Source organism: Cygnus atratus, chromosome Z (genome assembly GCF_013377495.2).
Source record: "Cygnus atratus isolate AKBS03 ecotype Queensland, Australia chromosome Z, CAtr_DNAZoo_HiC_assembly, whole genome shotgun sequence".
Classification (NCBI taxonomy): Eukaryota; Metazoa; Chordata; class Aves; order Anseriformes; family Anatidae; genus Cygnus; species Cygnus atratus.
In genome coordinates, this window is record NC_066396.1 from 33,643,499 (window position 1) to 33,667,514 (window position 24,016).

General features: G+C 38.3%; 1 protein-coding gene across 10 annotated transcripts in view; it reads right to left on the reverse strand.

The window, feature by feature from the left end:
* MPDZ (multiple PDZ domain crumbs cell polarity complex component) overlaps positions 1 to 24,016 on the reverse strand; it is a 101,943-nt gene that overhangs the window by 66,974 nt on the left and 10,953 nt on the right. For 7 of the 10 annotated variants that reach the window (XM_050716373.1, XM_050716374.1, XM_050716372.1 and 4 more), the window contains 9 exons: positions 16,252 to 16,473; positions 15,210 to 15,349; positions 13,065 to 13,278; positions 10,697 to 10,825; positions 9,412 to 9,615; positions 6,360 to 6,474; positions 3,082 to 3,170; positions 1,220 to 1,415; positions 300 to 389 (listed from right to left, as the gene is read on the reverse strand). In XM_050716373.1, coding sequence (XP_050572330.1) covers positions 300 to 389; positions 1,220 to 1,415; positions 3,082 to 3,170; positions 6,360 to 6,474; positions 9,412 to 9,615; positions 10,697 to 10,825; positions 13,065 to 13,278; positions 15,210 to 15,349; positions 16,252 to 16,473 — 1,399 coding nt within the window. The remainder of the gene's footprint in view (positions 1 to 299; positions 390 to 1,219; positions 1,416 to 3,081; positions 3,171 to 6,359; positions 6,475 to 9,411; positions 9,616 to 10,696; positions 10,826 to 13,064; positions 13,279 to 15,209; positions 15,350 to 16,251; positions 16,474 to 24,016) is intronic. The other 3 variants (XM_050716377.1, XM_050716375.1, XM_050716376.1) reach the window with 2 other exon arrangements.

The window sequence follows — 24,016 nt, forward strand, 5'->3', positions numbered from 1 at the left end:
CAACTACAATAAAAAGAAACATGAGCATGTAGAAAGCAGAATGCTTTATATGACATCTTTTGACAAATAAATGCAATTGTTTTCAGACATACACAGTAGTAGTGAAAGACAGTATTTGACTTACAGCACTCAGGAGTACACACACAGTACACACTTTCATGTATGATTACTTCCACTTTCTAGTTGTAGATCTTCAGTTGCATAGCACACAGATGATAGAAAGGCACACAAAACAATTGACCTTTGCGTAAGGACAGCAAAGTGCATCTTCACAGAATAAAATATTAAACACTGTGAACCTGTTTCTTGTTGTTTAATGTCCTCTCCAATGTTTACTGCACTGGGACTGCATGGCAATGATGGAGATCCCTGTTCTGTTTCATTGTTATCTGGAGAAAGAGGAAAAAAGAACTTTCAGCTATTTTATGCATTGTCATTTTCACCAACTTCACAGGCATGTCTCAGAGCACTGAGACGATGTCATACAGGGAACACATTAGTACATCTTTCAAAATCTTATGCAAATTAAGGATTATGCCTTAATCTATGAGCTGTAATATATGTTATGGACCGTTATCAGCAGACATAAGTAGCTGAATAGATCTGTGTATCATCCAGCCTCCATTTGGTATTCTTTCAAGATCCGGCACATATACTTCAAGATGTGCACAGTTAAGATTAAGCTTCACTAATTGGATCTCATCAGCAGCAAAACTAATATTCGCCATGGCTTCTGAACTTTGTACACAAATGTAATAAATACCCCATCAGATTATTAATAACCTCTACATATAACCCATTCCTCTCATACCTCCACCTCGTGACACAGACATGTAAGAGTAAAAGGAACTGAGACTTGCTTTTCCCAACATGGAGGATATCTCTTTGCCTGCTCTTCAATGCCACTATCGCCCTTCAGCACTAATAAAATACTCACTGCCTGCTTACCATTCAAAGACCTGCAGGATCAAAGTCTTGAAGGAATTCAGCGAAGAGTGCAGTGCAGAGCTTTCAAGGTTTACTTTGAAAATGTAGAAAATAATACTACTGTTTCTAAAAGATTAATCAAACCCTAGCAGACCAAATTCTCCCCTCATGTACAGCAGCTCTGCCATCAGGAATAACTATCCAGAATGAAACTGACCAATTTTATTTCTAGTTTGTAATTAAAAAGAAAAATATTTCAAGTCAAATTTAAAGCAAAGCCAGATTTAATTACCTTTGGCTGTGCCACTATCCATTGTTTGTAACAGTAAGTCCCTTTCAACAGCAGCACTGAACTCCTCCTGGGGCTGAATATGATTTTCCTGCTTAAGCCCTCTTCTGATCAAAGTGAGCCGAACTGTTTGTCCTGTATGTCGCAAAACATCAACTGCTTGCTGGTTAGTAAAACCCTGAAGATTCGTTCCATCCACCTGCAGGATTAAGTAGCTTATTAGCCAGCAAAACAACAACCAGAAAAGGAAAAAAATTGATGTCCAGGGCAAAGTAATGTCATGATAGTACAGCATCCGTAAGAGCAAAAAGCAAGTGGAAGGACAAGAACAAAAACCTGATGCTCGGCACACCAGGCATTTTCACTACAATACCCAAAAGCTAGCTACCAACCTGTACGACAGCGAAGTGCGTGCCTGCCAAGATGGGGCTATGCAGATAAACTCTGTGAGGTGGAAAAGGGCACAAGCAAGTGCTGTGTGAGGTGCTCTGTGCAGCCTGCCTGCCTGATCCAAACATCCCCACCTCCAAACAGAAAACACATGGCAAATGAAACAACACAGCCACAGCTGGGACAGCTTGTGAGAGCGGCATGAAGAGGGACACATTCATTCACTGTCATAGGGAGAACTACGGAGCATAGCAATTCTGGAGTCAGGTAATCTCAGATGCAGAAAAGTCTACTACTGAACACTATGAAGTCCAATTACCTTATCACTCTATCAGCTGTCCAGATGTTATTTATGGTCCAGTATTTTAATGCTTTAGGGAATATAAATTTGGCCTCTTCTGTTTGAAGTTATCCCACTAGCTCATTAACTCGATTTCGCTTTCTGAAACTCAAGAAATGTTTTGGAGTTGCTCATTTTCATCCCATTGTCCCTAGTACATACAACTTTTCATTCTCCTTTCTGCAAGCTCCATATTACCCTATTCTTTCTACATCTCACGCCTTGGAATCTGTAAATTTTAAAAAAACTTCGAAGCAATGTTACATCCCCTTGGCCCATTAATGTTTAGGTCTATGTATATAGCACACATATCCCATTATTTTAATTCTTCTTGCATGAAGAATGACTCTTCTTACATCCTTAGTCATTTTCTTGTCCTTTTTTGAACTACTTCCAACTCCGGTGCCCTTCTAAATAAAAAGTAATTAAAATGAGCAGGGACTATTTATTTTTTCCACCACAATTAAGTAAAACATATTTTTAAAACATTTATTATCTTTTTGCCTACAGTCATCTAAAATCTTTTTCTCCTTCTGCATCTGCAGTAGCAAAAGAAATCAAATTTCGCATTGATTTGTTTCAGCCATTTGAACTCAGCATTTAAATCATTATAAAAACCATACATACTTTCACAGACAAACATGAAGGCATATTCATACTAGGAGAGAGATCACAATTTGTTAGTGCTGCCTTCACACAAATGCAAGTACATCTAATACAGACACAAAAGCATGGTTCCTTCATTTATGACACAATTTTCACCAAAAAAGCAACATTTTATGCATGAAAATATTTTCTTCTTTCTCTGACCATCTAAAATTTTAATAACATACTTGAGAAATAATTTTGAAAACAGCTGCTTAACTTGTATTAAACTTTGAAACTCTGCCTTATCAGTTTCAAAGCTCCTAAACTTGTAAGATACAGATATACTTGAAAGTTTTCTCAAAAAAAATAGTTACATAAAGGTAGCAAAATTAGAAACATACTCTAATTGAATACTCAGTCAAAAGGCAACTCACCATTTCAACGCCAATCTTAAATGTTTTAAGTAAGTATTACATGAGCGCTCCTTCACAACTTGAATAAGTACAGAGCTTGGCAGACAAGTATTTTCATTTCTTTGTTTACTTACAACTATAATTTGATCTCCCACGTGGATTCTGCCATCATGTTCAACAGCACTGCCTTTTGTAATGCTTTTCACAAAGATACCAGAAGGTTCTGGGATGAAAAAGCAGAGCAAATAAACAAATTTATTACGGGAACATTTTAAATAATGCAACAATCACCTACTAATGTCACCAGCCAAAGGAAGAAAAAGAAAGAAAACCCAATCTTGAGGTAAGACAAGGAAAGAATCACCATGAAAGTAGATGCTTTAAGTAAAACATTCCTAAAGAGTAAGTCTGATTAATGTCAGCTTGCAATACACCTGATTTTACTCAAAATCTTACTACTCCAAATTTACACTGTTTACTGCAAAAGAACAAAAAATATTCTAATTTAATCTAATCTAAATGTTAAAAACAACATTGACAAAAAAAAAGTCTCTCTTACACTTGGTTAGATTTAGAATTACAGGGCAGAAAGTTCAGGTTGAGTGTACTAACCTAGTAAATTCTGTATTTTTTATGTACTTAGTAACTGCTTAAGAAACTGTATGCTTGGATAAACAAATGCAGAAAATTATAAACAGGCAGGACTACAATGTTTGTTTGAACCAGCTCTTAACCACAGCTTTAAGTCTATTTCATCCAATAGTAAAATAGGCACAAAAGCAAAAGAAAAATGAACAACCAAAAAGCCATGTATTTTAGACAACTACTGATTTTAAATCTGAAGGTAAAAGTCACATATAAAAAACATCTACAGAAAAAAATCAATTTGAGAAAAATCACAGTGCAATTTGAAATAACTTCAGCTAAGGAAAGGGAAAATATTTGGACTTCCAACATCATTATTCACATTATTATACATAAAATAAAGAAAAATATTAGCATGAACTGCCACGAAATCAGGTCTGATGGTCACAGGCCTGCTACATTTGTTTCAGAAATCTTAACAGAATTCCATTCCTCTCAACAAATGTTCCAGCTCTGACTAACAAGTAGAACCAGAGAATGGTTTGGGCTGGAAGGACCTTAAAGACCACCCAGTTCCACCCCCCTGCCATGTGCAGGGACACCTCCCACCAGACCAGGTTGCCCAAAGCCCCATCCAGCCCGGTCTTGAACACCTCCAGGGATGGGGCATCCACAGCTTCTCTGGGCAACCTGTGCCAGTGCCTCACCACCCTCTGAGTGAAGGACTTCTTCCTAAAATCTAAAATACCCTTTTTTAGTTTTGAAACCTCTCCTCCTTGTCCTATTATTACACCCCCTGACAAAGAGTCCCTCCCCAGCTTTCCTATAAGCCCCCTTTAGGTAATGGAAGGCCTCTACAAGGTCTCACCAGAGCCTTCTCTTCGCCGAGCTGAACAACCCCAACTCCCTCAGCCTGTCTTCACACAAAAGGTGTTCTAGACCTCTGACCATCCTCATGGCCATCCTCATGGACTTGCTGCAACAGGTCCATGTCCTTCTTGTGCTGGGGGCCCCAGAGCTGAACGCAGGGCTCCAGGTGAGGTCTCACAAGAGTAGAGCAGATGGGGAGAATCCCCTCCCTCACCCTGCTGGCCATGCTGCTTTTGATGCAGCCCAGCATATGGTTGGCTTCGCGGGCTGCAAGCGCACGCTGCCAGCTTATGCTGAGTTTCTCAACAACAACACCCCCAGGTCTTTCTCCTCAGGGCTGCTCTCAATCCACTTTCCACCCAGCCTGTATTTGTGCTTGGCATTGCCTCAGCCCAGATGCAGGACGTTGCACTCGGAGTACTTCCAATGGGAAGATAAGGCATGGCAAAATCGGTTCTAAGAGCTGTCAAGATACGCCAGTGTCTACACAGACATGAAGACTCATTTTTTACTTGGCCTCGATATGACAAATCTTAGCACGACTGAATAATACATCTCTGTTTTGCTCTAATGACTATATTCAACTTAGGAAGAATAAGACAACAAGTATATTTAAGTCATGAGATTGACAATTTTCTCTTTTTTCTTAATTCGTTGTTTTCCTAAGTTTTGTAAATAATTAAATGCCTCGTCTTCCTGGTTTCCAAGCATTTTCATATCCTGTAACAGCTGTATGGTAAGACGACAAGCTGTTACTTGCCAGTGTGAAGAAAGACTTGACTACAGTTCTCATTGTCCAGCAGTTTCATTGCTGCTTCTGTCACAGCAAAATTGTTTTTAATTTTGACTTAATGATTATGTAATGTGAGGTACTTAATTAGTGCTTAAGGCACAAAGATTTTCTACTGCAGTTACATGCAGCACAATAATTTAAGGTCTAAAACTGCTGATACTCCAACACTGCATCAGTCAAAATACACTACCAGATCTACCACGTTCTACAACTTAATTTGCCTTTTAAAGATTTTACTGAAAGATGCTAAAGAGCGTACTTAAATAAGCTGTAACCATCCTATGCTACAGAATAGATTGTTAAAATTTAATTCAGCTTCTCAAAGCCAATTAATTATGTCTATAAACTCCAATGTATCTATTGATACATTTTCCTAACAATATGTACACGGGTAAGAGTCAAAACAACAGCTCTTTGAGAAGTTTGATGACACATCTGACAACTGGCCCTTCACAACAGTATTTCACTTGCCAAACCCCTCTATGGAGGCCTCACAGAGTTCTTGATCATTTTTCTGCAACTTGTAGTTGAAATTACAAAGTAAAAAAATACACAATTGTTATGTACACTGATATGTTTTTTGTTGTTGGTTTTTTTTGGTTGTTTACATTAGTGTATTTGGAAGTCAATGAATAAATTAATCTAAATCTGCAACAGCCCAAAGGATAAAAAAAAAACACAACACTGAGTATAACCAGAGTTCACTGAGAAGAATTCTTGATCTGCCAGCAGTACTATACACTTAGTTTTAAAAAGCATTACTAGTAATACTTGCTAAAAATCATCAGAATACTAACATATTATCTCGTAAGGGCCTTTTAAAAATGAAACTGTGATTTAAAAAGATCAGCCAGTTCTTATAAAAATGGCTCAATCTATTTTAGCGATGTTTTTCAAAAAGATATAAGCACAAGCACAAGACTGAATTTAAAAAACTGATCAAAAAATACTAAGGTGAGATCTTATAATATAAACTGATTACTTCTAATCTCTGAATCTCCTCCAAAAAGAAACCAATGCCTTTTTTTTTTTTTCTTTTTTTAAGATGGTCAAGGGTTTTTAAGACATGCTATACCAAAACTAAATTACATGCATTCAAATTTAAAGCAACTACATCATACTACACAATAGATTGTTTAGTAGATCACAGGAGTCTACCATTACCTGATGTTTTGTCTCCAATGTAACCAGCAATAGTTATTCCTAATCCCTGGATGTTTTTAGTGAGTTCCACATTAAATTTCTCCCCATCTTCACAACTATCAACAGAAGCATCTGCCTAATAAGAAAAGTATAGTTAGAAAGAAAGTGTGTTGTTTTTTAAAAAAGGTCCACCACACTCTTTCATGTCATTAACATTGATCTGTGAAGTTAGACATAAATTTACAAAAAAAAAAAAAAAGAGTACCAACTTCGTTTCTGCTCTTATTTGGTATTCAGCAGAGAAACTACACACAGATAACATTGCTCACTGTAAAGTAATGCAGACCATGCCTTCTCCACCCCAGTGCCCCTGGGATACTACTCTCCAGCCTATAAAGTCATGTGATGACAGAAATGACTGATGGAAGTTGAACAAATTGAACAATAAACATCTTGTACAGCAAGTTATACAAATCCTGCTTAAATACTATTATACATACCTTACTGCCCTTCTGGTACTTCCTAAGACTCAATTTTAGACTGCTGTGTTCTTAAAAAAATTATAATAATCAAAATTATATTCTGTATTCTATTTGTTTAAATTCTTGTTGAATAACTATAGCTATTTTTTCCTACGCATACCAAGCTTAAAACTTAACCAAAGCTGTTTCTACTGTGGAAATTATTTTTCTCGTCTTTGAAAGACTTAAAATTTCTTTTTTAGCAAGTAGCAATTATACTTTCAGCTAGCTAAACAATGACAACCTTCAATAATACCTACTACAGCACTCTGAATTTCCATAACAAAGAATTTTAGGGAAAAGAATTCATTTACTTATTGTTAATGAAAATATCTATTACAGGAGGATACATATTAAATTCCCATTTCAACAATATTGCTTTTGTATTAACAGGAAAAAATCTACATTAAAAACTTATTTTTCCAAGAAATTTTCATCTTTCAGCTGTCTAAGATGTGTACTTACTAGTCAATTCCATAGCAACTATGGATACATATATGATTTCACATAGAACCATAGAATCATTTAGATTGGAACCTAAAAAGCTTCAATTTCATTATATTTATATGGGCATCAGTACTTACATGCATATTTGAAATGGGCATTTATAAATATAGTATGAATCTATGATGAACCTGCTATACTCTGATTTTTTTTCTGCTTCTTTTGCATGACAAACAACAGCTAATATCTGTAAAGTGCCAATATGGAAACCAGGCAGATATCACCTAAACCCACATTGACTATTTGAGTATGTATGTGTTTAAAAACAAAAAAAAAAAGGGGGGGGAGGGGCAAAGGATACTTCAAGAGAACTATGATGCTAAAAATCTGCTCCAATTTCTGTAATATCATCACTTTTTACACGAAATATATCTACATTGAACAGGATGAGAAATGCCAATTTTGGAGAAGCATTCTGCTCTCACTGAGTGTCAAAAGCCTCACATAGTCTTCAGCCACCATGTATTTTTGAGGAAGAAGCAGACAAACAAAGCTGTATCAGTCATCGTCTTCACTCAATTCATGTTTAACACACAAATCCAAATTACGGAGGTTGCAGTACCATTAACTGAATGTTCACCCCATGAACGAGACTTTGTGCAGGCAAAGGCAGTTCAAAAACAGTGTGCCTTCTGCCAGAAGTGGCATACCAGAGACAAGGTACTGAAAATAACAGAAATGAAAAGGAAGGTGGCAAAAAAGAGTCACTTTTTGCTTCTTGTGGGCTTTGGAATTTTTTCTTGTTACTAGAAATTCCACTATCCTGCAACTGGCCCTTAACAACTCATCACATAACCTAAGAAAAGCAAACAATTAAGAAATACACACAGACAAATTATCATGTTCAGATTCCCTTCCGAAACTGCTACATCACAGATAAGTAATACTCAGGCCACACACTGATCCTTTTACCTGAAATATTATAGCCAGGGTCTCATGCCTCAGTACTGTAGAGACACAAAACCACCACTCTCTCCTCTCAGATACCCAGAAAAGACTCAGTGTGCATGTTACGATTAACTTTCTTAGTTAGCCTTATAAACACAACAGATAGGACGAACATATCTGTTTCTTTCCCACAGATACCATTACAAGGGACAAAGGCAAAACACTGGTAATCATGCCAGGAATTGTTAAAGAAGGATTTTTTTTAGTGATATATCTGAAATGCAATTTGTAGAATATGTCTAGAAAAAAAACAGGAAAAAGAAAATGAAAAATTCTTTGCATTGCATAAATTTTATCTACTTGTAGGCTCCAAAGCAACCACCTTTTTCTTGTTTCATTCACTTACTTAAACGTATTCATATTTAAACATACCTGCTTATAACTACATACAACACAATACTACTGTTCCTTACTGCCCTGAAAACAGGCTTTGCAGCAAATGTGGGAATGACCTATATCATTGAGGTTTTGAGCTGACAAGGCTAATGCTGAGAGCTGTAGCTGAGAGTTGTAGAGGAGTCATGGCTAGTCTGAGGAGTAACAGTACAGAGTATAATCATCAGCAAGGGAATAAGGGTAGCAGCTGGTTTTCTTTGGAAAATGACTAGTAAATGACCAATGTCAGGTGATGCAGGAAAGAGGCAGCCTCTGTGTGGTGGCTGGCACAGAGAAGAACTGTCTGATGGATGGCTGCAATGATACAGAAACAAGTGCTCCTGGAGAGTAAAAGGATAAGTGGACAGAGAAATGCTAAAGAACCACCATGTTCTGTCTCAAGAAAACATTATGTGGACTCTGCTATTCCTGAAGTATCACTGCATAATTATAAGCAAGTCAAAGGGTTAATTAACCCAGACGTATGACCTGAATAACTTCTAATCCCAAGCCCGGATCCCAGAAGACTTCAAGCATGTAGTTCCTTGCACTGTGGACTGACAGCATTTAAAGCCTCCCAGGGCATAAGATAAAAACACCACTACTGGATATGAAAATGTTGACTTCTGAGAACATAAGCATGAAAGACATTCAAACAGATGTAAAAGAAAATGAAGTCTGAAGTAAAAGTTTGGCACAAGTTAAGTACGTTTATTATTGCTTACCTGTTTCTCTGGTGTCGAGATGGGTACTGGAGTACCTGGTGGGACTGCTGGTGGAGGTGGCTCCTCAATAGGACCTCTTGCAATCACCAGTTTCACTCGATTTCCACACTGCCTTAGAACTTGCGCCACCTGCTCACTGCTCATTCCAGCCAAGTCAGTATCACCAATTTTCAAGATGTGGTCTCCACTACACAGTCTCCCATGCTGGAAGAAGAGTAATAATGAAAAAAAAATCAATAACATCTTGCAACTTCTCCCATAAATCATACAAATAGAAAATGACTGCATGACTTTAGTTACTTTTAATATATATGAAGTAGGTGACTTTTTTTTAATGCCACATCAATACCCTGGCAGCATGGAGAAGACAAGTATGTTGCCTAAGAGCATATTACTTTTACTAGAAATTTCCCCAAAAATATCCAGGACATCCTTTTTTCAAGAAAACAGTCACTGGGGCGTGAAAAAAATACACATAGTTATGGTTACTACCTACTAATATGTAACAGCCGCATGTAGTTTAGAGAATTTTAGGCTTCATTTCCAAACACAGCTTAAAAATGTACACTCAGCTTTATGCTTGTTTAAAAAATGGCCCTCAGGATTAACCATAACTTCAAAATAAAATACATTTCTCTCTTAGCGTGATTCGGGTAGTTATATCGCCTTACACTCACAGCTATTTACGGTTATTCTCCTATTTAATTAACCAATAGAAAAGCTTTACAGGAATTTAGTCCACGGGAAAAGCATTAAAGTCTGAAAAATTAATCTATCTATCTGCTCATGGACAAGTTTGAAACGGACTGTGATGACCAATTTCACTTCTTCTGAGCCCTTCAGGCATGAACAAAGGCAGTCACACAGCCCGTGTCAAGAAGCAGACACATGAGTCCAGATGCCTGTTCCAACCTCAAGTAAGCCCAACAGAGAGAAGCTGATGCATCATTCTTTATAACTGTATGGGCAGAGGAGGTAAACTGACTGGTCCCTCCTTAGATTACAACCAGTATATTCATAAAGGAATTAGGAGTCTAAAGGCATCAGCACCACACAGATACAATGTAACAGTTTGGAAAAAATGATCTGGAGCCTAACCCAGCTGGTACCATAAAATGCACAGATCCCTACACTAAACCCTACATTACTGAGGATAAATTTCATCACTTGCTCTCTCATTTTTATATTTAGAGGAAAAAAGCTAGTATTACTTAGCATGAATATAAAAGTAAAGCTTAACTTCACACTATACAGAATGGTAAACAGAAGGGTAAGTTGAATTTACCTGATCAGCTACCCCTCCTGGGAGGATGGTTTTAACAATCACTCCAGTTGACTTTCCTCCAACTATCCCAAATCCCAAACCTGAGCCATCATTCACCAACTCTATGGTCTCCACGTGCTGCCAGTGAACCTCAAAGGAATAAACATTACATTTGCATGTGATTAAAATAAGGACATATGTATTAAAATTTGCAAAGTATTTTCTCTTATTTCTTGGGTGAGTTTTTGAACGAAGGAAGGTAGAATAAAGGTAGGTATGTGGGACCCTTTCAACTATTATTATATATGAGATTACATAATATTTAGTAATAAATTGCTCATCTCTAACAGCTGTACCTCCTCTTGAAAGGATCAGATGTGTGTAGAGAATGGAACAGAATAGAACAAAACAGAACAGTTGGAAGAGACATTCAAAGATATCTAGTCCAACTGCCGGACCACTTCAGGGCCAACCAGAATTTAAAATACATTAATGAGGGTATTATCCAAATGCCTCTTGAACAATGACGGGCTTGGGGCATCAACCATCTTTTGATGGAGCCTATTCCAGTGTTTGACCGCCCTCACAGTAAAGAATTTCTTCGTAATGTCCAGTCTGAAACTCCCCTGGAGCAGCTTTGTGCCATTCCCACATACTCTGACATCAGTTAAGTGTGTCTAGCCTTTCAAGAACCTGACTGCTGAAAGAATTTATGCAATGACCTATGATTGTCCACCTCCATGCCTCATTGCAGTCAGTAAGAAAAATAACACTTCTAGGAAATTTTGCAGAACTGTAAAATAAAATCTTCAGATGTGTACGTGTTCACACTGGCAATTATAACAAAGCACAGCAGAAAGCATAAACCCCATTCAGAGGTTGAGACTGAAAGCAGCACTAGACATTGTGAGCTACACATCAGCAGAAGTGCCTCCTGTGTAGTGAACAACAATTTCTGGGTTGTCTGATGTCAACCACATTGGAATGAAATAACTTTGACTACAGGCTTCATTTTTGTGGCAGACATATAACTGCTCTGAAAGAAAGACAAATAGTATTTTACATGGTACAGTACTGAACAGATGACTACAGTTTTCATGATATTGTTGAGTATAAGAACAAATCACATGATAAACTCATCTAAAATTTAAAACCGCAGTTGGTACTCCACCAGGCAAGACCTCAAAAATAAGTCGCTAGTTTGGAATAAATCAAGGTGCTGCAAATTTAAAGCCCTGTAGTATTTGTTTGGGTATCCACAGTCTTAACATAAACCTAAGACAATAAAGCAATGCCCTCAGGAAAAAGAATGCCTCAAGATAAGCTGATTTCCAGCAGCAACTGAAAGCTAAAGGAACAAGACAACTAGAAAAGATATGCATAATTAAAAACAGAGGGACCAGGGACAGGTTTAAAAGTAACATTTTTTCAAGAGGCAGATGCTGTTCAGAAAATACAGAGGTAGTCACAAAGAAAATAAGTATGTAACAGGAATATTACAAGAATGTAGGCCTTTCCTGTATGCTGACAGGAAAGGTTAAACTCATCAGCAACATCTCCGTACACCTAATAAAACAGTAATTCTGAAATTATGTCACCAAATGTTTTATGATAATGGATAAAATGATCACTAAAATGGCTTCTTTTTTCCAGGCTGATCATTCCATATACCTCCAATTTTAGGCCACCCTAATGTAAAGAAAAGACATAGATAACTGAACAATGAAACATACAGGAACCAAAGACAGGTTGTATAACCCCAGGGCCAGCAAAAATGTATCAGCCATTACATGAGGAAGACACCAGGAAGAGAAAAGTGTGCTTAGTATCACCACACTTCTGAGCTAACGTCTCTTCAACTAGTTGCACAAAAGCTTTCAAGAGAAAGAAAATGTAGCACAACTGCTTTCTATGGGTCCTACAGTGTGTACCCACACATGGCATTTTGATGGCTCTCTGTTGCTTTATGTGAGAGTAACTGCTAAAAAGACGACTGAGGAATAAACAGAGAAGCAGCCATTCAGCTGGTAGTGCAAATCAGACTGTAATTCTTCAAAAATGTCTGTATACCCAAGCAGAAGAAAAGAGAGAAAAAGATCCTGTCTACTAACTCAAAATTGAGCTTTACAATGTAAGACAAATAGGTTCTATATGCACTGTTGGACACAGTTTGGCAGATGGGAAGAAGGAATATGGCCAACATCAAGATCCACCCAGCAAGGCTACATATTTTCTACTCTTTGTATGGGACAAAGTGAAACAAATATACATGGAAGAAAAATCTCTAGAACTGTGAAGGAAATATACATACAAGTTACAAAAAGTGTCTCAATACAGAAAGCACATACATGCCCAAAACTGAATAAACATATGTTTGGGGTATACTCACCGGGTTGGAATGGGCTGAAACTGTGCTAGCAGCAGAAGGAGACCGGGAAACTACAGGACTTATGAGTTGAGGGAAACTGCCTCTGGCCACAACTAGCTGGACGTTGTCTTTTGCTTTCTGTAGGATGCTGATAGCCTGTTGATGTGTAATTGTCTGATCAAGGGCTTGTCCATTAATAGCAAGGATTTGATCTGCTTCCTTCAGCTTTCCATCTCTGTCACATATATATAAACAGGGAAGGGGGATGACAAAACGAACAAAAAAATCAAAAGAGTGTTGCCAGAGAAATTACAGTATTTTGACAATTTTCCAGTACTTTTAATATCCTGTTCTGTATTTCACCCACTTTTTAATCTTTCCCTGCAGTTTTGCTGAAAGGAGCTGATGCGGCACCCTGATGATTGCTTCCTTTGAAGCTAATCCCACTGCCGCTCTCCCCTGGCTGCTACCCCCTAGCTAGCTTTCTTCTCCCTGTACCCCCATCTGAGACTAAGCACATTAGGTCTCAGTCATTCCCAACCATAGCCTGGGAACTTATGTTTATTCTCAACTTTGAGTCTCTTGCTTAACAGACCAAGTGCTTTATTTTGTTCAGTGCACCCATTCTGAATATTTATCAAACTGAAGAATGGAACACATTTCCATCAAGATGTTACGGAAACTAATTTTGCTTTGCACAACCACCCCCTCCCCAAAAGGGGGGAGGGTGGGGAAGCTGAGAGACAAACAGAAAGAAAACGATACAAAAGATCCCTTTTAAATGAGAAAAAAAAAATAAGGCTTGAATAAATTATAGAATAATACTTCACTTTCTGACAAAGGAAACACTGCTGTAGAATTACATACTGAGCCTTTCCCCAGACCTACTTCAAAGGAACTGTATGAAGCCTACACAGACAAGTTATCCTCTACCTCTTCCACCCCTTCTATTACTTTCACAACAAACCAGCAAGAACTCTGGAGTCATGCCTTTAGTATCCCAAAGTGGCAATGCTTTACAAAACAAACATCAGCCAACAAAGATAAGGCTCCCTATTATACGAACTTCTACACCTGTAGCACAGAAGCCAAGGTACTCAGCATCGTTCAGGAAAAACACTATCTTGCCTTAACCCATAATATTTTACTTGTGAACTTGAACCGTTTTTTCAGAGTGCTTTGGAAGATTTATTATTGCTGGGGCCTTTCTGATATATGAGTCCTGTAACAGTTGTTGAACAGTTCTCTTCTTGCCAGCAAGTCAGGCAGGACTTGATTCACTGAAGATAGGTCTCAACTCCTTGGAATATGAGGAGCAAAAGCAAAAGCCACTTGGAAGGGAGTAGGGGGCTAAGGGGAAATGAGGAGAAGGAAAAAGGGGGATTTAGGCAGATTAAAAAAATCCAGTAATGACATATAGCACCAAAATGATCCAGCCATCCCCCACGACATGCAGACTGCACCATGAAGCACCTCTAACCAGGATCCTGATCAGCAAATCTGAACTGAGTGATACACCCCACTGGAGAACAATGCCTGAGTCTGCCATGAACCAGTATTGCTGCCATTCACCAATGAGTTTGCTCACTAGGGCTGTTGTTACAGCAGAAATCCTTTTCTTTCAACACAGCTTGTGGAATCAGGACTAAAGTCTAAAGCATACTTTCAACAAGCTGAGTTTCTGATAACACCGAGTACTTCTTCTTAAGACTCCAAAGACTTCAGGTCAAGCCTCGCTTGACTTAAAAGATGGATTTCTTACACGTGTATAATAGGGCCCTACTCCACAAACCAACCCTTCTAATTGCAATGGATTTCTTAGGACCAAGTTATTTTTCAGTGTAATCAAGGATGCCAACACCTGTATTTTAGTTTTTAAAGCCATGACACAGAACTGTAGCCTCTTTTTTCCCTGTTGAAAGAGAGATAATACAAGCAAACCACAAAGAAATTACTTCTGAGTAAATTTCAAGCACAAATCATACAGTGCTCTATTCCAAAATTATAAAAGCTGTTGTGGTGAATTATTTTAAACCTGGTAGGATGCATGGCTTATAATACAAGCAAAAAACATTCTTGTACCACAAATACAATAGCAATAACACCACTAAATCACTGTGTCATGTTAACATTTGGTACAGAAAAATATTCCAGTAGTATTCTTACCGATGTGCCACACTTCCCTCCTGGATTTCTTGCACAAATATTCCCAGTTCTCCCCTGTTTTCACTCTTGAGTCCCACAACACTGAAGCCCAGACCACCACTTAGAGGTTTAATTAGCTCAATTGTCTCAACAAGACGACCCTGTTTGGCAGAAGAAAAGTGGATGAATATTAAAAATGCCAAAAAGCAGCATTAATCAATGTGTTAAACAACTTGGTAAATGAGTTTTCAATTTTATTTCTAGAGCTGGACAAGGCTACACAAGCTGATACCTGAAATACAGTTCTTCAGTGCTCATTTCTAGCTATCATATAGAAAGGTAGCAATTACGAAAGGTTTGAGAGATAAAGGTTTCTTTAGAAAGGGTTCTTTGGATCAGAAGAGGAAAACCAGAAAAAAATCAGCTAAATGAGTGCACGATCAGTAGTGACAAGACTAAGATACAGAGGACTACAAAATTTCAGAGGGTACAGGCCAACCTTGATGCCAAACAAGAAATAAGAGGATGAATTTCAAGAAGAGAGGAAAAAGTCGAACTGTGCAAAAGTGTTTCCAGAAGAACAGCAGAGGACTTCCTGTAGCAAGCTCTATTAAGGGTTAATTAGAAAAATGCTAAAATACATGCCCGTCCATTCTCAGCCCCAGCCACCGAAGAGACTCAAACACCGATTTTGTCTACCACAGAAAAGTAGTAATATTACAAAACAATGCACAGTAAGCCCAAAAAGGAAGTTTTCGTCTTATTTCCAATGAAGCAGCACAACTAGGCTTCATAAATGATATAGACAAAAACATGCTTTGACAAAGCATCTCCTGCATGCACATATCAGTCCTGCAACAAGCCCAGAAAGATAATGGCATACAGATCTGTGAGTGTCACACTGCCCAACTAAAGACAGTATCAGCAGTAACAACATCAAGGCTACTTTTCCAATCCTGCTTTCTCATTACCAGTTGTTCCTCACATGAAGAGATTATCTTAGGTTTTACATCAAGTATGCTATTGTTTGCCACATTTCAGGGCCAGCAGAAGACATGGTTACCTGGGACATACTTCTGATCAGCTGCTCAAAGTCATCACTAGAGGATTTCCCATTAATCTGAGGAGTGATGGATCTCATCGATGTTTCTAGCACATTAGCTGGGCTGCCATTCTGCTGAGCCAACAAATATGACTCATTATGTGGTAAGGAACCCACGTTCACACCATGGTGGAGAAGCTGGGGGAACTCACCAGTGGAATGTATGGAAGGAGTGATATTTACCTGAAAAAGATTGATAACAGCACAGATTTATTGACATACCAGAGATACTCCTGCTTACCACAAAGCACCATGAATAGCTGTTAGCTTGTTAAAAATATTTAAAATCCCAATTTGCAATTTTAGAACAACAATTTAAAAAGCGAAATTATCCTTAGTATTTATAGTTGACAAGTTGTGAATTATCATCAGCTAAAACATGAAAAATTTATGAAAATAATCTAAAATTATTTTGCACACTCTCCCTAAAATTCTTTTGTTCACATCAGCATAGCAGCTTGAATAACTCTAACCATGGTAGTGGTGAACAAGTCTGAACAAGCTTTTTCTACGCTGCCAGGTTTTTAAAAACAAATTGTTCAATTATTTTACAAGGAAAAAAAAAGTATGTGCATTCTGATGAAAAAAAGAAAGAAACCTCACCTCCTATGCAGTAAACAATGGTCCAAATAAAATTTCTGCCAGTCAGGTTTTCTGCACTGCTATACACTAAGGCTGCCACTGTGACACCCTACATGAGCTACAATTATATACAAAATTACTGAGCAGCTCTAAAATCACCAGGCTGATCTGAAAGCCGCAGTTGTACCTTTACACCAACAGCTGTGACAATACCTTTCTCTTAGGGAAGAAAAGAAAATAAGAGAAGTCCCCATCTTGCCCAGACAGAGTAAATTACCTACTTTCAAGCAGGTTTTGGCTGACCAATCTAATGCATGGCTGGGGGTGGGAGAATGGAGACATCATTTCACACAAATAACTGTACAATGCTCAGGAGAAGCAGCCCTCAGCTGCCTCTTATCCCACTTGCCGGACGGCTGTCCATCAGCAAGAACTGTTTTACTCCAGACCCATCTGTGTCACACTTGCCTGGCATGCTGACCTCTATTCAGGACCACAATACCCTGTCCTCAAATACTGTTAGTAGTTTCACGGTGCAAAAATTGCAGCGGTCTCTACCACAACAGAGATTAATTCCCCTTCTTCAAAGCCTTATTCTTACATATCAAATATCAATAATATTTTCTTAATCCAGGAATGTACTCTAAAATGGCTACTGTGCCAGCCAGTCTCAACTGTTTAAACAGACTACCACCTTTAAATTTATAATATCATTCTCCTAATAGCCCAGACACACCAAAAAAAAAGTCAGTATCGTTCTCCATCACACAATTCCTTCTCATCCAGGTGCTTTAGGAAAATATAATAGAACAAGTGTCATTCATTGAATACCCTATCTGCATGGAAAGCTCAACAAGTTACAGAAGAATTAATACAAGGCAGCACTAGAAAGAAAAGCCCTCAATAACACTTAGCCCACTCTGCCATAACAAAATGGGAAAGAAGAAAAACAGGATGTTTTGAACTCAGTGATTTCCAATACAGTGATCATGTTCTGTTGTCCAAGTTTGTGAGGAACCACTTGGGTTATGTTTCACACAAACTATCATGCCTAAAATGCGCATTTTCTTTAACCAGATACAGTCATTTCAGCAAACCTGTAAGGAGCAGGCAGATAAGCTTTGTTTCAGAGCTCACTGCATGTAACGATTCAGAGACAATCCCATTCTACCCTTCCTTTCATGAACACAAGATTTCCCCTTATATTGTATGTGTGAATTTAAAACTATTAAAATCTATGCCATACTGTTTTCTTATCTACATGAGCGCACACAATAGATTAATACACCTCCACCTTCCCAATGTCACCCATTTCAATATACACAAGTATATTGCTGAACTTTGTCAATTAACATGCTTCATTTTTTGCTCTCCTCCACCTTCAAATCTACTAATATATCCTCCTGTCATGTTTCCTCCCATAAAATTGTCATGGGTCATTTTTTTTTTTATAAAAAAATACACCATTGTAATTAGCAGGTCTCTCATTACTTCTATTTAAAAACATTTTTGCATTTCCACAGCAAGATAAAGCAGCCTTAAGAGTAAATGGGACACAAATACAATTTGTTTCTTGTAAACTCAAAGGCCGTTGCAAATGGATCTGATATCACAAACATTAATCAGTCATGGATACATGTTCATTTTCTAAATCACTGTGCTCATAGCACAAAATAGCACTTAACTGCCTTTCCTGCTGAAGGTTATAATGCTCAGAGCTTTCTTGGTGAAAGGAGTCACAAAAGAACTTACCACCTGCTCCGGCAATGCCAGCAATGTCAGCCTAAATAAGGAACAGCACAGTATGACCAAAACCAACTGATTCTGCCCCATACAGTGGTGAGAGTTCATAAAACCTCTTTGATGCAACCTTTGGAGTGGTTGCTCCAACTAAGCAGGCAAGGCTCAGCAGCTGTGAGTGGTAATGACTCCAGCCAATGTGATTAAACTTTGAGAAAAAAATATATTAAATGCCTTAAATTTCATTTAGCACCTTTCTCAACACAACACTACTCCATCTTGGGACCCTTTTAATATGGCATGAACCTAAGTTTCATCAGTCAGGATGGCAGGAAGGGGAAGGGTCACTGGCATTATCATTAGTCCTAAGAAACCCAGGCGAGTGTGAAAACTGCCTTTGAATGGTGTGCATAGTCATAAGACAAAAGAACAAAAAGAAAATTATAATTATGCTAGGAGCAAAATTTGAGACTATAAATAAAGCTAGAACCCCTCTGCTTTAGAAAGGGAAGAGCCATGCAGGCTAAAACAAACAAATAAAAAGGGTAAGAAATAGAATATTAAGGCATAGAAGCTTGCTGAAGCTGAGGAATTGCTGCTGTGCCCACCTCACTGTCTGAAACTCTAGCCTTCTTCGTTAAATTCACTCTGAATTTTTCCATATTACCACATGATATGTGGACTACTAACATCAAGACTGTGAAACCTCTCACCATATAGAACAGCAATGTCCTCCCTGTATCAGGAACACTCCTTCACACACATAAAGGGAGCAATATACAACTCTAAGAAAATCATGCCGTGCACAAAAAAATTAGATCAAGCAAAGCACAGCAGTCCTAAGGCATGGCACTTTTACAATGGTATGAATAATGTAAATGGTGTTTATATCATTGTATTGTCTTGCTCAAACACAGAATAAAGCACTTACTTTTCTGTATGCAAAAACAGCAAAGAGAAAAATGGAGCTACATCTCAAAAATAAAAGGCTATTGAGTACAACACATTCCCCTTACTATGAATTGTATTATATGTTTTGTCTGAATCTAGAGTTCTTCTCATCCATTGAGCATCCAGTACAGCACAGTCATCAGTATATAGACAAGCTCTGCACACATCCCACAGAAAGTTCTGTGAATGTTCTGCTAGAATTGCTTAGCAAGGTATTGCTTTAAGGTCATTTCACTGTTGGCAATGCTCAAACAACAGACCACGAAGGACACATTAACTTCCACCTGACCATATTACTAGTATCACCATTTTCTTCTCTAGATAAGTTTGAAGTTCTTGATGTGCGTTGTTCATTAAAACATGGCATTTTCCTTCGGAATTTATTTTTTCCTCTCTGGTAGAAAACTCTCACATCTACTTGCTAGAATAAAAGCAGCAACAGGCCACAGATTCATATTTCAGCATCACATTGTATGTTTTCACAGACCAAATCCTGTTCAAACTGAAAATACAGCACCCACCTTGTCAGTCTGGCACCTTCTCCTTTCTGTACATTTCTGTGAGCTAGCTGGTACACTGCTGCAAAGGTGTGGGAACTGACTGAACCCCTGTATTCCTGCTGCCTTCCAAACGAGTGTTGAGATGGAAATTGTTCAGGATTCTCTAAGACATTTTTCCACAACTACTTATTAATTCCATTACTCTAAAGACACCGGATAGTCTTCATTTGCATGACGGTTAACATATCACTGAAAAGAAGAGCTGCATACTATATAAAGCATGGAAAGTTAAAAAGCACCTCCAATTAATACCAGTTTAAATAAAGCTTTGAAAAAGTTCATCTCAAAACCTTCAGTAAAACTATGACTAAAGAATAGCTACAATGCAGTATCAAACACTACCTCTTCTCTAACAATTGATAGCAACAATTCATCTTCATCGGGCTTTTTTTCTTTTTAAAGAAACAGTTACAGGTTCAACAGAGGATGTGCTTAACATGGGAAACCTACCTCACATAAGGTGGCTTCTGCTTCTGGCTTGTGATGAGAAGTCTAAGAAAATCTACCAAACTGTTAACAGAATGAAGTTCTGCATACATGTGTGTGTAAAAAAACTTGTATTTAAGAATTCGTCTCCCTTTCTCTCCTGAAACACACACACTTTAAAATCATTTCTATTTGAAAATGACATTTATAACGACCCTAAAGATAGAATATTAGAATCCCCAGACAAACTAAGAACAGAAACATCATGATTCCTTGGTTTTCCTTTCTTCCTTCCACCCCTTGAAATGCAGGCTTACAGCATGTGAAAATTCAGGAGAACTGGTGTATGTCATTGTTAATCACAGAAGTATATGTCATTTCTAGTGGTGCAATAAGTCACAAGTAGAAGTCTTAGGAAGATGATGCTCTTGTGGTTTCAAGAAATACTTTCCATAGCATATGAGTTGTAGTACTTTGCAATAATAAAATCACTATAATTGTATTGAGAAGTTCTTTTATAGCAATGCGATTATTTAAGTACTGTATGAAAGAATTTTGCTTTGTTTTATAATTTGGCTTATGGTAATTGTCCTTGATTGGCCTCTTCCTTACTTTACGTAACATCAACAATATATGGACATAATTTGGCATAAGAGGAGAAGAAAATTCAGAAATACCATTGAGCATGATAAAACCTACACTACAATTGCGCAGATAGATGCTAAATGCAGTCAAACAGCACTTACATTTGGTTGTTCAAAATGTCTTTAATAAAAAAAAATCAGTCATGTCTGTAAACTTATCAGCCTTTAAAGCAATGCAATAATCACTGCTACGTCTCAGCTGTCAAAAGAACAAATTCCTGGTGTTTCTACTTTTTAAAGTCCCCACCCTCACAGACCACATGCAACATGAGGCAGTATCTCATCCAGTATGTGAGCGTGCTGTGTAGCGAAAGGGTCAGTAGGAGCAAGAGTGGTAACAGAAGTGGTGAAGCACAAGTCAGCCACACGGGAGCCCTGCGTGGGAGGTCGCAGGCGAGGATCCGCTGCCAGGCTCCCCACAGGAGCCGCCCCGCCTGCCACAAATTCCTCTCCAAAGGAGAAGGCAGCACACAGAAAAACACTGCGAGGGCAGCACTGAAATCTCCTCCAAGTCTCCTCTGGAACAAGCTACAGCTATTCATGAGGCACCCTGCTCCCCAGTAATGCTTCTAAGCAATTCTGGTAAACGCTCCTTCACCTCCCTGAGAAAGGGCTCCCTCCTCGGGAGGTATGGAGCAGATACCAAATTAGCTTTTCATATGAGAGTATGAACTACTTTGTTTCAAATAACAGAACAAATGGCGCAGTTGTAGGAAGGAGCTCAGAATGATAACTAAAGGTCCTCGTCTGCTGTGCAAATCACAACGCTAGGAGACCATTCATAGGCACTATGAAAGATGCAGTTTCTCCATCTTGCTCCTTCCCTAAATTTGTCTTGTGGTCCTGGGCACCCATCTATCACATGCAAATTAGTAGGTGCCTGCACTGCAGGCAGAATTTTTCCTTTACTGCATTGTGTATAAAAAACTATGACTGAGCTCACAAGGAAAAAAAAAATCTGAGGAATGTAGCTCAGCCAAGGAAAGGATTTTTTTGTTCTGGCAAAACCCTGAGCTGAGTGAAGGAGGGAGGTGGAAGAGAGGCAGTGAGTAGGTAAGTGAGAGGCAGAAAGGAATAGAAGAGAGTTAGAGGTGCCAGAGAAGGGCTGCCAGTGCTGTCTGGGTGTTCTCTTTAATGCATTTTATATGCAAAAGAAAATATTCTTGAGAGACCTGGAAAGTTCAAAACATCACAGTCTCTGTTTTTCTTTTCTGTCACTCCTTTATCTGCAAAGAACAAGATTGCTCTTCACAATCAGAAAGCAAGCATTCACCAAGGAATAAGGATACTAAGAGGGAGAAAAAAAAAGTGTTTGCTGCAGCACTCCTCAACTCAAGGGACTGAGGAAGTAAGGATAACTATTCTCAACAAAACATTCCTTCAGTGTTCCTAGACTTTTCCCACTCCAGTTCTTAACTCTGCAATGACAGATCTGCAGTGTAAACAAAAACTGTTTGCTTATCTAAGAAAAAAAAATCTTTTGTTTGCTTATCTAAGAAAAAAACAATCTTTAGAGCACCTATCAATAGAACCAAAGCATCAGATTTGCTGACTTCGGGACTGTGCCTCATCAATATCCATCTGAAGCAACATACTGTTCATTCCACACCACTCCACTGAACACAAATGCAAACTCAAGAGGTTCTTGTTAAGCATACAACAACAACAGAAGGGGATCAGTTTCCAATTAACATGCAGAAGCTTTGAGGAAATGGAACAGCAAATCTGAAACACCTGCTTGCATGGAGACACTCTTTTTCAGATCTCTGGGTGCTTAAGAGATCACTTTTCTGACCAAAAAAAAAAAAACCAAAAAAAAAAAGGAAGCCTAATATTTTAGACCACAAAATGGTGACTACACTCACAGGAATGCAAAAAGTACTTGTATGCTAAAACTGTATATTTACATCCTAAATCTTGATAGAATATGACTGATGTTTACAAGATTCGCCACGACATTTTCCAGACTCACTACACAAACAGAAGATGGTCTCACAATCATCCCTGCACCTTCCAGATACAGTGCCTCAAGACAGAAATACATCCTACCCTCGAAAATGCTTATGAGGCCACTACAGGCCTACAAGTAGGTCTCACTTAGTGATCTACTGGGATTCTTGCAACAAATCAGTTTAACTTAGAAAGTAAATTGCCATCATTGCTCCTCTGCTCCCATCCTCTCCTCCAAACCAATACTTCACTGACAGATGGCCTTCTCCTGAGAATTTTGCAATAGTCTTGTAGTTCTTCAAAAACTCATCAACTAATTAAAAACACATTAACAATTTAACAGACTGTCACACTTCACCTTGAGAAGAAAGAGACCACGTTTCAACTTCAGGATAGCTTACCATGCAGGATCAAGAGAATTTAACCATCTTCAGCTGCAGTGGGTAGACTGCTACAACTAGCCACTGCACTGCTCAGCACCACTTGACAAGTCTCAAAGATAGCTCTGACCGCAAGTGCTTGGGAAACAACGTGTCTCCATCCTCTGTCTGGCAGTGCTCAGCCAAAAAGCCTGGTCAATACTCACATGCCTTGCAGTTTTCACCAACCAGTAATTTAAGAGTTCCAAGACCACAGTGCCTTTCCAGCCATTAAAACAAAACAAAAAGCAAACAAAATAAAAACCTATAGAGTGGCCTTGAACAAATTTGAGGCTTTGAAAATGCCAAAAAAATTAATTTTCTAACTTGGCTGCCTACTACATTTATTCTTCCCCTTGTTTCAATATTCTTTATAAACATTTAAATAAAGCAAAGAAGAAACAAACTATCTCATGTTATACTGCAGGGAAGAAACCATTCCATAGAGAAAATA